Source organism: Lissotriton helveticus, chromosome 9 (genome assembly GCF_964261635.1).
Source record: "Lissotriton helveticus chromosome 9, aLisHel1.1, whole genome shotgun sequence".
NCBI classification, from domain to species: Eukaryota; Metazoa; Chordata; class Amphibia; order Caudata; family Salamandridae; genus Lissotriton; species Lissotriton helveticus.
The window spans coordinates 442,623,846-442,636,869 of NC_136070.1; the positions used below are offsets into that span (position 1 = coordinate 442,623,846).

The window sequence follows — 13,024 nt, forward strand, 5'->3', positions numbered from 1 at the left end:
AAAAACTGCTGTGACAGTGCCCCTTGGGGCAGGAGATCTCGTAGCCAGCGCTCTACGTACTGCTCCGGATTTCTGCCCTCCTCGCCCTCCGTCAGGCCCACCACGCGAACACTGTTGCGCTGGGAGCGCCCTTCCGCATCTTCTATTCGGTCTTCAGTGCGTGGACCCGGTCGATCATGTCCTGTAGCGCTATAGTGTGATTTTGAACAGTAGGCTGAATTTCCTGAAGCGTTTGGCTATGTGTGGCAACCCTCTCGGCTAACATACGGTGATCCACGTGGAGGAGGGTGAATTCCGACGTGACTTTGTCAATCCGTGTCTCTAGAGACTCCTTGGTTTGCTCCAGGGTGGTGCCAATCCTCTCCACCGCTGCGAGCACAGTGTCCATTTTGGCAGTGAGGCCCGCCGCCTGCGGTTCCATACTGCCACTCTGACGCCCTTGCGTAGGGTCTAGGCTTTCCGCCCTCGACTGTCCATGCTGCGACTTGTCCCGCAGCCGGCCCATCGCTAGCTGTTGTGCCGTTGGCATCCGCAGACGGTCCCCTACGTGTGCGGACACAAGTAGTTACAGGCCACCAGAGCCCGGGACTCTTCTCGCCGCCAGGTGAGGAGACAGTCGTGTCAGCCCGTTATCAGAACTGCCAGCAGGGGAGGCTCCCCTCTGCAAACGTCAACCTAGAGCATGCAGTCCGGTCTGCAATAGTCCAACTTCTTGTCCCCGTTGTCGGGGAGGCCAGCCTCTCTGCACAGGCTACCTGCACCAGAGGGTTTTTCCCATGTAGTCCGTCTCTCCTTTGTAACGCAAGAATGCACGGGCTTCTTCCCGCTTGCCCAGGGCGCCACACCACTGCCCGCATCCCTCTGGCAGACTCGGCACAGCCCCTCTAGGAACTCCTGTCAGACGTTCACTGCAAGTTCGCGGGGGCCTTGGGCACAGCCACCCTGTGGCACCTCCTATCTTCCGAGGCCTTCTCTATGACAGACGTGACTTTCGCGCCCGGGGCACACTGCTCTGGTCGCCGTCTCACACAAAATGCCGCTGCCCTCAAAATGGCGCCCGCTCCTGATCCCTCCAACACGCAGCATCTTAGGCCCTGGCGGCAGACATTCCCGTCCTGATCGCTGCGGCTTCCCACTCCTCTAGGCACTCCAGGCACAGCTACTCTAGATGTCCCCTGGACTAGGCGGCTGCTCCTGAGTTATCCTGCCCGGCTCATGGAATCTCCCCACTTACTTGCTGGCGGGGTGGCATGACTGCCCGCTCCGCTGTCAGTGTCCCGCTCCCAGCGTTCACCAGTCCGCTCTTCACGGGGGCTACCGGTAGGTGCTCGCTGCTCCCGACAGTGTCCACAGCGGTATTTCCCCCGCGGCGCAGGGCAGGCACTCTACTGCTGTTTCAGGCCCGTGGTGTGATAAGATCCTGCTCTTCGCCACTCCACCCACTGGCTGCGCCAACTCCCGCAGGCCTTCAGATCATCTCAGGCCTCAGGAGCCCACCACTCTCGCAGACACTCCGGGGCCCTTATGTAGCGCAAGGCTGGCTTAAGGCCCAAGCCCCCAACTCGGCTTCACTTTGCCACTGGATTCAAGCAAGCCGGGCTGAAGACGGCTGAAATGCCAGAAACCGGTCCTCGGAAGCTTGTTTCCGGTCCAGGGAAGGCATGGCTTGGCAGTTCGGGCTGGACTGTTCCCATAAGGCACAGGGTCAGACTGATTTGCATATGGCCATGTCTGAACTGGGGTGGCAGAGTGGGCTAAAGAACGGTGATGGATTAAACCCAGATCTGTTGACTGGGTGTGAGTGTTTGATTGGTTTAGATGCTCCGTCCATCACCACCCCCTTTTGTACCGCTTAGTACGCCATAAGTTGGCAGGGTATGCTCAGACGTGAGTCCCTTGCTCACTTTGCCACTGGATTCAAGCAAGCCGGGCTAAAGACGGCTGAAATGCCAGAAACCGGTCCTCAAAAGCTTGTTTCCGGTCCAGGGAAGGCATGGCTTGGCAGTTCGGGCTGGACTGTTCCCATGAGGCACAGGGTCAGACTGATTTGCATATGGCCATGTCTGAACTGGGGTGGCAGAGTGGGCGATGGATTAAACCCAGATCTGTTGACTGGGTGTGAGTGTTTGATTGGTTCAGATGCTCCGTCCATCACCACCCCCTTTTGTACCCCCCAACTCGGCTTCAGCAGCCTCTCTCCACAGCTTCAGGTCGCGGGATCTGTCAGTACTGACCGAGGCCCAGGGCACACTTTCCCATCCCGGGCCCCGCTGCTCACCCTATCCGCAGCTTCCCTCTGATATCCTGCCGGCAGCAAAGTCCCAGGCCGCAGATGCCCGCCTCACGTCGGGACGTCCGCAGCAGGCATCTCAAGGCGCGAACCAGGCCGCTGCTATTTGCATGCCGATATCACCACAGGCCCGCCTCCTCTGCTCGCCGCGGGGTCCACTAGCGGCGGTAGGCAGCAGGAGTCTCCGGTGCGCTGCAGGTCTTGGCGGCTCACCACTGGTGCAGTCTCGTTGAGGCGCCGTGCTTCACAGGTCAGCACAAGGGCAGATCATGAACACACCTGCGGCAGTCCCGCAACTCCGCCTCAGACCCCAGCAGGGCCCGTTACCTCCCGGAGCAGTTTGCGCGCTTTCGCCCCCTGCGTCGCGCTGCTCCTCCGGGCCGCAGATCTCCATTCAGCGCTTCATGTGTGGCGATCTACTGTGCCCCACGCTGGTCCAACTCGCCACAGACTTTGAGCACACCTCAGCAGGGGAATTGGCAGGATAAACAGGGGTTAACGGAGTACTAACAACTCGCGTACGCCAAGATGGCTGGCTGGCCACGCCCCTACACCCATTACTTAGATGTAGGTGCACTATATCTACCTTATCATTACACATATAAACTTATCAGTCACCCCTATGGCAGGCCTTATCAAACCTGAAGGCAGGATGCTGAGTTTTATGTGAGAGGGTGCCCATGCAGGAGCAGGGCCCCTCTGCAGCCTTTGGAATCAATTCTCCGGGGTTGTTCTGTGATGCAGCCATACCATATACTCTAAAGTGCATTATAACCTTGCGGTAAATGCTAACTTTAAAACGGCTGCACAGAAAACTGTTGTTTGGTGTCAAACACTGCACCCACCTAGAGGGAGAAATATGACAACACCGGTACACCCGGTACCAGCTTTTTCAACCCTGGCATCCCAAGATGGATGCTGCCAGCCACAGACACGAGTCTGCCCTCCTGCTGCTGGACAAAACTCCGGCAGGGGAAGGCTGCACAATAGGTTTCCTGTCACAGGAAGGTGTAATCACATCCCAGACAGGCTTAAGTGTATTGGGGCTGGGTGGGTGCACTCCAAGAGTGCTTTGATGCCTGCACTGGGGGCCCGTTTGGTGTCCCTGTGCATAGTCCAGCTCAAACCGGTTGCAGGGGCTGTCAGCCCCTGCTCTGGCGCGAAACTGGACAAAGTATATGGGTGTAGCCACCCCTCTGTCCGGACCCTCCCATAGGTGGGTTCCCAGTTTGTCCCACCCCTTCCTTGGGTATAAAGTAGGAACCCCTGGCTACAGGACTTTAGATTTACCTGGACGAAACTCTGCTACAGAAACCAAGTACTTTGAGGATCTACACTGCGCTAGATGACTAAAGCATCTCCTTTGGAGTAAAGGAGTTACTCCCCTCCTATGCAGGCACCAAAGACGCATCTGACTTGTTTGCAACCCGAAGCTCCTGAGGACTCTGAAGACTTTTACAAAACAGGAGGTGGGTTTCCAAGTGTCCCCGAGGTAGACTAGTGTGCTCAGTAAACCTGAGACCCGTATCCCTCGTGGGGACCGTGCAACCCGAACCCCTAGGCAGCATGTCCATTTGCAGAAGCATCTGCTTTCCGACAACCCCTGAAGCTGTGCTTTGGGCTACTTGTAGGCCAGACCCTGAGCAGTGATTCCAACGAAGATTACCGGCCTTCACTTTGTTCCGTAGGCTGGTATTTTGTGATTCCTCTCAAGGTCCCTTCGCGATCCCTGGTCCGTTGGCCTGTGGGTCCCTGTGAAGGCAACTTTAACTTTCCGTGGGCTTACCTGGTTGCTCTCGATGTGCCCTGACTCTCCATCGCTTGGGGAGTCCCCAGGACCTTGCTGGTCCTCACCGAAGCATCTTTTCTCTGACCGCGTGGGTTGCAGTCGCCAAGGCTTGTGGGTGTTCAATCCGGACACTGACACCGTCCCCCCCCTCCCCCCCACCCCGTTCCCCCCCCCAGCACTCAACATCCTTCGTGGGACAGCTCGCCTGCGGACTTTGGTTGTCGTCCAATTCTCCTGGTCACCGTGGCTGCAGAGTCAAGCTTCACCTCTTCTCACCTGAAACACCCAACATTGGTGGGCATTCTCCTACCGAGCCCCTGGTCACTGGCAAGTGACCAAGACTCTGTCCCCTTTGCTTTCAGGTTCTTCTCAGCTTCGATCCAGGCTTGGATCACACCGGACACTTTTCGTTTTCATGGCAGCAGCACTTTGCAGCATCACGCCATCGAAAACGACGAAGATTCCTGACACCATTTGACACCTATGCAACCGGCTTCCCTGGGTTAGGTAACACAAGTACTCCGGCGCTCACATGGGTGCTGGACTTAGAACCTTCTAAGTCTGAAAGGATTTGCTCAAAGTTCTCTCCTAAGTGTCCTTAAACTTTAAAATTCCAACCGCAACTTTCCCATGGGATTGCATGGGAGCTAGCAGCTGTGTTCTCACTCTGCACGCGTCCCCCGTGTGTCCCCTGTGTCACTACCTTGGGTGGTTCCTTGGGGTCCCTGCGATTCTACATGCTCTACGCATGGTGTCTAGTCAAGTCATGGTTGTTATACCACTTTCTTAGTATATGGTTGGATCTCCCCCTGGAGGCTGCTGGTTATTGTGCTATTTACTGTTGTTCTAGTACTGTAATATTGTGTGCTTTGTTCTGTAATCTCATAAAGAGGTTAGTAGAGAGTGTTTAGTAATAACTATATATATATTTTATATATACCTTGTGTGGTTCTCCTTTCATGTGGTCATTTATGAGGTTATAGACTGGTAAAACAAGCTGCTTTACATTCCTTCAAGACATAGCCTGAAGGCTGCTCTCCATAGCTACCACTAGGATAGCTTTCAATAAAGGTTGTCTTTAACCTAATCATCAATAATGGTTGTTTGGACTGGTACAAGGTGCCCACTTTAATTAGTGGACAGCATATACTAGGCCAACTTCCCACAGGTGCTTCACCTCATTGATACTATTTATTTGGCTCGCCAAGGTTACCACATAATCGATCCTGGACATACTATGATGGGCACCTGAGTAGAAACTAAACTGTTATTCCTCCTGATGGAGCCTCCTCCATGTATCTACTAAACCCATTGCTCCCAAAAAACTATGTCTGTGCATTTGGGAGGGAGGCAAGACTCTCTGGGGCCAGCATTCCAAGCAATTATAGACTGGAATTGAAATCGCCCCCAATCACCAGTCTACCCTCTGGCAAGTCAAGAAGGAGGCTTCCCGGGGGTATGTAGACTGAGACTAGATTTAACTTGCGACCCTCTCACGTCCCAGAGATCGACACAAATCTACAGAGGTTGTCTGTCCAGGTCCGGTCGATCGTCATTAGGAAAGTTTCCAGGCTTAGGTTCGTCCCCTGGTACTCTATGCACTCTCTCGACCGTAAAGAATTTTGACAGTCTAGTAGGTTTCAGGTCATTTGTGACTAGCTCTGTTGCTTGTTCCTCCGCATGCTCCGGAGCGCCCAGTATGCGTATGTTGTTGCGCCTTGAGTGCCCTTCATACTCATCAAGTTGAGCATCTCGCCTAGAGTCTGTAGGTCATCTACCCTCTGCTGCAGGGTGGTAGTGTCCTTGATATGGGAGCCTGCGGTCGACTCACCATCCTTGCGTCTAGTGTTCATTGAACGTATGTCCGCTTTAATTAAGGATACTTCTGAGGAAACAGAGTCAATCCTGGACTCCAGTGATGTTCTCACCATCGTGATAGCCATTAGGATATCCTGAAGGGTCGGTTCCTTTGCCCCATCAACGTCCTGTTGTTTCTCGGGCGGGTCTTGAGCTTCCTTTTGAGTGGGACCAGAGCCCTTGTCCCACAAGGATTTTTCCCATTTGGTCTGCATGGAGGCCTTGGTGTTGCAACCACCCGCTATGCCCAAGCAGTATAGACATCCGCATGGGTGAGTGGAAGCCGGCCGGATAGCCCTAGTGTTTCGTTAGATTGGGTTTCTGGGTTGCGCCCTCTCTCAGGAGGAAAAACATTCTGTGTATTGGCTGCTGCCTCCGGTGCTGTGCCCCGCCAATAATTCTGCTACTACTGTGCCCCAGGTTCCCCTTCAAAGCCGCAGGACTTCCCCGGTCCACCAGCGAGTACGGCGATCTCAGGACCAGCATTTGTTGCTCTCCCCTTACAGTCATGGAGGAGCAGGCCTCCCTTTGTTGCAGCCGGTGAGTAATCCCAGTCCGGGAAGGGAGGCGCCATGCCAGCTGCTCACATAATTAATGTGCCCTATTTATCTCCAATCTGGCCTCTCGGACCAACACCCAGCGCTGCTCTCTGTAAAATGGAGTATTTTTGGCCCCTTGGCCGCCGCCTGAGACCAGATTGCCATCATGGGCCCTGTGCGTCTCGTAGGGCTTTCCAGACTACGGTCGGGTGACTCAAGCCTGTCTGTGCACCGGGGAACCGGGAGGGAGGGAGGATGGGGTAACCAGCAGCACTTCTCTCACACTGCCCCTCGACTTGTACTCCCAGGGGGGCAGGTACACTCCACGTCCGGATCGCTCGCCCCCTCCTTACTTTCAGGCACACTCAAGTAATGCCGGCCCCTCCGCACCGCCTCTGCTCCGTCAGGCGCCTCAGAGCCCATCGTGCTCGGGCCACTTCTTATCCAGCTTGTTGTTCACGGGAGTCACTGCCCCGCTGGGGTCTCCCCGCAGTTCCCCATTTCTGGGCAGGGGCGACAAAGACCAGGCCCGCTGTGTACGCCAGAGCTTGCTCGCCCCTCCCCCGCCACAGATACCTTTGCCCCAGGCAGCCGCGCCGTCGGGCAAATCACAGGCGTCCAACAGCCGAATCTGCCGGTTCTTGGCTCAAAATGAAACCGTTGGATTAACGGGGACAAAACTGACGATTACTGCTCATTAATCCCAGATTAATGGACGGATGGTCTCGTTAACAGGTGCACTCGGACGGAGCCGCCTCAAGGTGGCGCCATTTTCTTAGGCAGTTGGCCACGCCCCCTCAGGATGCATGATCTACAAGTTAGACCCTGGCTCCACCATTCAACAGATAGTCTGAGGGCTCAGTAGGTCCTTACTACGTTTGAGCTTTGGCTAGTCACAAAAACGTCTGATAAGAGCCTCATTACGAAAATGTACGGGATACTTCAACAAGGTAGCCCACTAGCTAAGAATGCGGGACAGAGGAGGTGGGAAACAGAATATCTGGCGCCAACTGACGCAGAAAGAGTGGGAGGCGATTTATCATAGGGCACCCCATACTGCACGCAATACATCTAGCATTGAGACCGCCACTAAAATAGCTATGTTAGATTTGGGGGTCTCTAGTTGGCACAGGTAGGTACTTGTGACAAATAGGGACCCTTGCCTCTAGTCAGGATAAGGGGATTATGTCAGGGTCTGACATGGTAGCGCCTACCTGACAAACAGAGTCTAGAACTACGACTCCCAGAAGGCCTTCTGGGAGTGACATTTTGGCCTATTAAGCACATACAACGCATTGGAGCATAGTACGTGATTCTGGATCTGAGTCCACTAGCAGAGTGGCTGCTCTGCTTCCTTTGTTCCTGTACCTGGGGTGTTTCTATTTTGTTGGTCTCGGAGGGAGAGACCTCATTCCCCCTTATCTTGCTGAAGTGCTCGGTAGGAGCACTTTCCTCCGGCATCTCACTCGGAGAGTGAGGACGCTAATTCTCCCTGCCCGATTCCCCGCTCGCGGCTGCGGGCAGTGAGGACGCGATTATTCTCAGCTCGGATTCCCCGCTCGCGTCTGCGGTGGGGCTTTCCCCGCGTTTCACTCGGCTAAGCGGGAACGTTGTTGGCTGCTTTGTTTTGCTCACTGGTGATGGCAGCCATATTCTCCGGAGGAGGCTCAATTACATTTCCTTGGGAGTGCTTTCAACTCTTGTTTTCTGACCAAGAGGATTACGTAGGGTTTCATGCTGTTCTGTTTTGAGACCTGATGAATTATTTCCTGGATTTAGAGAACGGTATACTTTGCTGAGAACATTTATCACATTGGAAATACCTTTCTTTAGCTAACTATATTTTTTCCTGATTATTTGTCCATTTTTTGGGGGATACAAGGGTGTGCAGATGTGAGTATGGAGGAATGTCTGAATATATAATTGAATACACCCCATGAATGTTGAATTGTTGTATATTCATGAAAGACATTTGAATTCTACGTGGATTATATTCCTGGTCGGTAAGAGGAGTACCTTACGCGGTGTTCCAAAATAGATCAGGGAGGAACTTAGAAGGTATTGCTTTGAATCTAGTGAGACTATAATGAGTGTAGCCAGGATACATGCAACGTATTAATGTTAAGCTTTTTGTTTTAGTTTTTCCCTTTCCCCTGCTGCACCTACCCTATCCCTATCCCTCGCTTGATCGCCTCTATACTCTGTGCATTTGTTTAGTCAGAGTGTGGGGAAGTCAGGAGGTGGACCCCTGTTGAGCATCGCCCTGATCCTGAGGAGCCAGGTGGCAGTGACAGATTACACTCCTAAATAACCCCTGCTCACCACCTTGGTAGCTTGGCACGAGCAGACAGGCTTATCTCAGAGGCAGTGTGTAAAGCATTTGTGACCACATACAGTAACCCAGTCACAACATTTTATATCAAAGATAAATATACTTTATATAGAGTTACCACAAGACCATAAACGACAAAAATACACAATACTGTTACTTTAAGATGGTAGATTTAGCTTAGTTTAGTTCAGTGCTTAAGATGCGACACTGTGCATCAATGTACCTTAAGTTGCGTTGCGCTTCCACAACAAGCAATGTCGCAGCGAGGGAAATGCGGCAAAGTTCAAGTACAAAGAAATAAAGACGTGAAGATCTTCCAGATGCGGCACGCTTCTCCGGGGATGCGAGAAGTTCACGGTTCGATGCGTGGACTGCAGCGGCGACACCCTTGATTCAGCGATGCGACGGCAACAGCTCCAACTGCGACACGCTTCTCCCACGATGTGTGAAGCTTCCGCGCAATGAAGCAACTACAGCGGCGACATCCACAATGCGACGGCAGCAGCTCCAACAGCGGCGCACTTCTCTGGGATGCGAAGCGCTTTTCTTCGATGCGGTGCAGTGCGACAGTTCCAGCGGCGACACCCTCCCTTGGAGCTGCAACGGCAGACACAGCAACGGCGACACGCTTCGACCTCGTTGCGAATCTCTTTTCTCGAAGCGGTACAATGCGACAGCTACAGTGGCGACACCCTCCTTCGGAGTTGCGACAACAGCAGCAGCGACGGCGACACACATCCTCTAAGTTGCGGGACGCTTCTCTCGATGCAGTGCAATGCGACAGTTCCAGCGGCAACACCCTCCTTCGGAGTTGCGATGGCAGGCGTAGCGACGGCGATATGCTTCTTCCTCGATGAGTCGCGCTTCCAGCTCCTTGCAGGAACTTCCAAAAGAACTCTGGGGAGCTGGGGGTTGAAGTCTGTTGTCCCCGAGACTTCAGCAGGAGGCAAGCTCTTTTCCAAGCCCTTGGAGATCCTTCACAAGTTGAAAGTAAAGTACACAAAGTTCCTTTCTCCTTCCTTTGGCAGTAAGGCAACCACTGCTGGCCAATACCTCAAGCAGCACTTCAGCTTGGGAATAGTCTCTCCTCAGTTTCTTCTGGTTCCTCTCCTCAGTAAAGGTTTCTTCTTGTAGTCCAAAAGTGATCTAACTTCATGGGATCAGGGTCCCAATATTTATACCCCAAAATCCTTTGTTCTCTGAGGGGAGAGGGGCCTTTGCCTAGTCCAAACCAGTTCTGAACCACTCTGTTTACCAGACTTCTCCTTTCCTTTCACAGTGAAGGGCAGGCATATCAGACGCCCCACAGGAGGTGGAGCCAGCATTGTGGAAGGCAAGTACAGTCCTGGATCACTTTGTTGACAGGACTCCTTCTCTTCTTTCAGTGTGCAGGGCAGAGACATCAGCCGCTCCCCAGGAAGTGGAGCCAGCATCGTGGAAGGCAGGCACAGCCCTATTCAAGGTTTAGGTGCAACTCCTCCCTCCCATCTAGATGCAGATCTTGCTATTCACCATTGGGCTGACTCATCCTGTCTCTTGGAATCCCCCAGCCCTGTCACTCACAAAACCAGACAAAGGAATAAACAACCTAGCAGAGGCATGCTTGAAAGGTTAGACAAGCAAATACCTACTTTCTAAAAGTGGTATTTGCAAACACAGAATGTTAAAACAAACTTTACTAAAAGATCTATTTTATCATTCTGAGTTCAGGCATACTAAACTCGAATTTCTACCATGTTCTCTGAGTCAGTTAGGATTATAAAATGTAATAATTCTAACAGCCCATTCTGGCCTATGGAGAACAGGTAGCCTTGCAATAGTGAAAAACGAAAATGGCTGTAATTCACTATTAGGACATGCCACACACACCAGGGCATGTCATACGTTATACTTGCAATGCACCCTGCCCTTGGGCCTACCATAGGGGTGACTGCTATGAAGAAAAGGGAAGGTTTAGGGACTGGCAAGTGGGTGCACTTGCCCAGTCAGCATGACAGTTCCAGACTGCAGGCAGGCTCTACAATGGCAGACCTTAGACACATTAGACAAGGTTGCTTCTGTGGGTGGCACAACCAGTGCTGCAAGCCCACCAGCAGCTTTTGGATTTACACGCCCTGGGGACACTCAGTGCACTGTACTAGGGTCTGACAAGTAAACCAAATAGCCAAACATGGAACCACTGATTGATACATCAATTTACAACAGGGAGCACCTGCACTATGGCACTGGACAGCAGTGGCACAGTGCCCAAAGCATATAACACCAGCAAAAATAAAAGAGGCAACAGCAAAATGAAAGGGAGACCCACGCCAATGGTGCCATGTCTAACAAGCGACATATTGGTATCTCACGCCTATGCGCCTTCACAGAGGCAACCCTTCCAGAAGCGCTGCATGCTATAGGGGATGTGGGCCCTTTGGGGACACTCTTGCACCTACTCTAGGATTGCCCTAGACTCACACAATACTGGGACAGGGTATTAACTGAAATTGACACACATCTGAGCACACAACTTCCACGCATTCCTGCCTACGTGATATTGGGGCTCCCCAATTCCCTTACATATGCATGGAAGTCCCGCAAGGGATGACAGATCGGCCTTGTGCTGGGGGCTACCTATCAAAACATCTTAGCACACACTGGGGCATTGATAAACTCCTGACACACCTGGGTTGGATACACCGCTTATGGCATATCCTAGGAATGAAGTTTACCTTTGCACTCACCTCCAAGTCTGACACTTATAGGGAACTCTGGCGCCCCTTCATTGTCTTACTCTAAGTAGAGTTTAGGAAACTAACCTGACCTCGATTGCTTCACCTTTTACAGCTAACTGGGTGGGGATACCTCTACATAAGATGGTTCATCCAACTATAGCGCATATGAGACACTACACAGGACCTCAAGGGAAGAACAAACTCAGTTGAGTATACGAAGGGTGAGGGGTGGAGGGGAGGGAGGGCCAGTTGAAGTTTCTTTTTGTTCTAACCAAGAGCTTAAGATTCTGAATGTTATGCTATTACGCTTCATGTATGCTCTTCAATCTTGTGTTTTCCTTTTGAAAACCAATAGAGATTTACATCGTAAATATAGACGTGCCAGCAAATTAATTTCATTCACAGATGATCCACTAAAACCCTCACATGCTTGTTTTTCAGTTAACCTAGCCTCCAGCACTTATAATTAAACCGCTTAGCACCACACAACCAGCAGATCCCCCTCCTGCCTTCTTCTCCATCAGTGATCCTTTCCTATTGCATTATCTCTTGTCCTAATCCTTCCCAAACTTCTCCACCTCCTCTCCCTCACCAGTTCTCCAACGTCGCCCTTTCTTCTGAATTTCTACCTACTGCATTCTAAAGTACTACATCCACTCCATTCAAGACACATCCAGGCCCTATTTCTCCCCCAGGATTCATTCACCCCGTAGCCACAGATAGCTCTAGAAATGTTCAATAAATTCGAGATAGGAGTGTGACTTTTAGCCAGTCCTGTTTTCTCAGCCACCGGCACTAACATGCCGAATCCCTAATTGGGAGAAGCGGTACTATAAGTCCCATCATGCTAAATGACGTTTACTGTCAACCAGAAATTAATCAGCGATACTGACAAGGGGACATGAATTAGCATATCTGCTTTCGCTACTTAACAGTACCGTCCTCCACATAAGGAGCCATTACCCCTACTTTCCTTAATTGCAATCTGTATCCCTACTTCACGAGCTTAATATCCCTGTCTCAAAAGTAACAATACGTCTTTACTTACAGCTGTTGACGAATCTCCTGTGCGTGGTGACTTGCTGGCAGGGACTATGTTTAACCTGCTTGCTTTGATTTTTGATAGGACAGCATCCTTTTCAACCTTCTTGGCCTTCCACCATCTAGCTATACCCTCCATCATCTTCTCTTTCTTTCTGCCGCTATCCTGAAATTTTGAGTTCAGTCTCTCACGAGAAATCGAATCCTAACAGTCAAAAGGGGCATTGAAACAGAAAAGGGACGGCAAAACAAAACTCTACACTTGATGAGGCCAAAGCTTCTGGTGCATACAAGTAAGACGGCCGTCTTTCATTATTGTGTTCCTCAGGCACTGCCAAGAGGTCTAAAACAGATTTAAAAATAATCTGAAATTTTAATTAATATACTATAGACTTAATAAATTGTTTGTGTGAAATTATGTTACAATATTCTTTCAGGCAAAACAGTAAAGTGCGCAGA

The 13,024-nt window shown here is 51.6% G+C and overlaps 1 protein-coding gene across 1 annotated transcript in view; it reads right to left on the bottom strand.

Moving 5' to 3' along the window:
• ATP5MJ (ATP synthase membrane subunit j) overlaps positions 1-12,740 on the bottom strand; it is a 199,181-nt gene extending 186,441 nt beyond the window's left edge. The window contains exon 1 of the mRNA XM_078660265.1: positions 12,573-12,740. Within this exon, the coding sequence (XP_078516391.1) occupies positions 12,573-12,707 (135 nt within the window). The 5' untranslated portion in view covers positions 12,708-12,740. The remainder of the gene's footprint in view (positions 1-12,572) is intronic.
• Between the last annotated feature and the right edge of the window lie 284 nt (positions 12,741-13,024).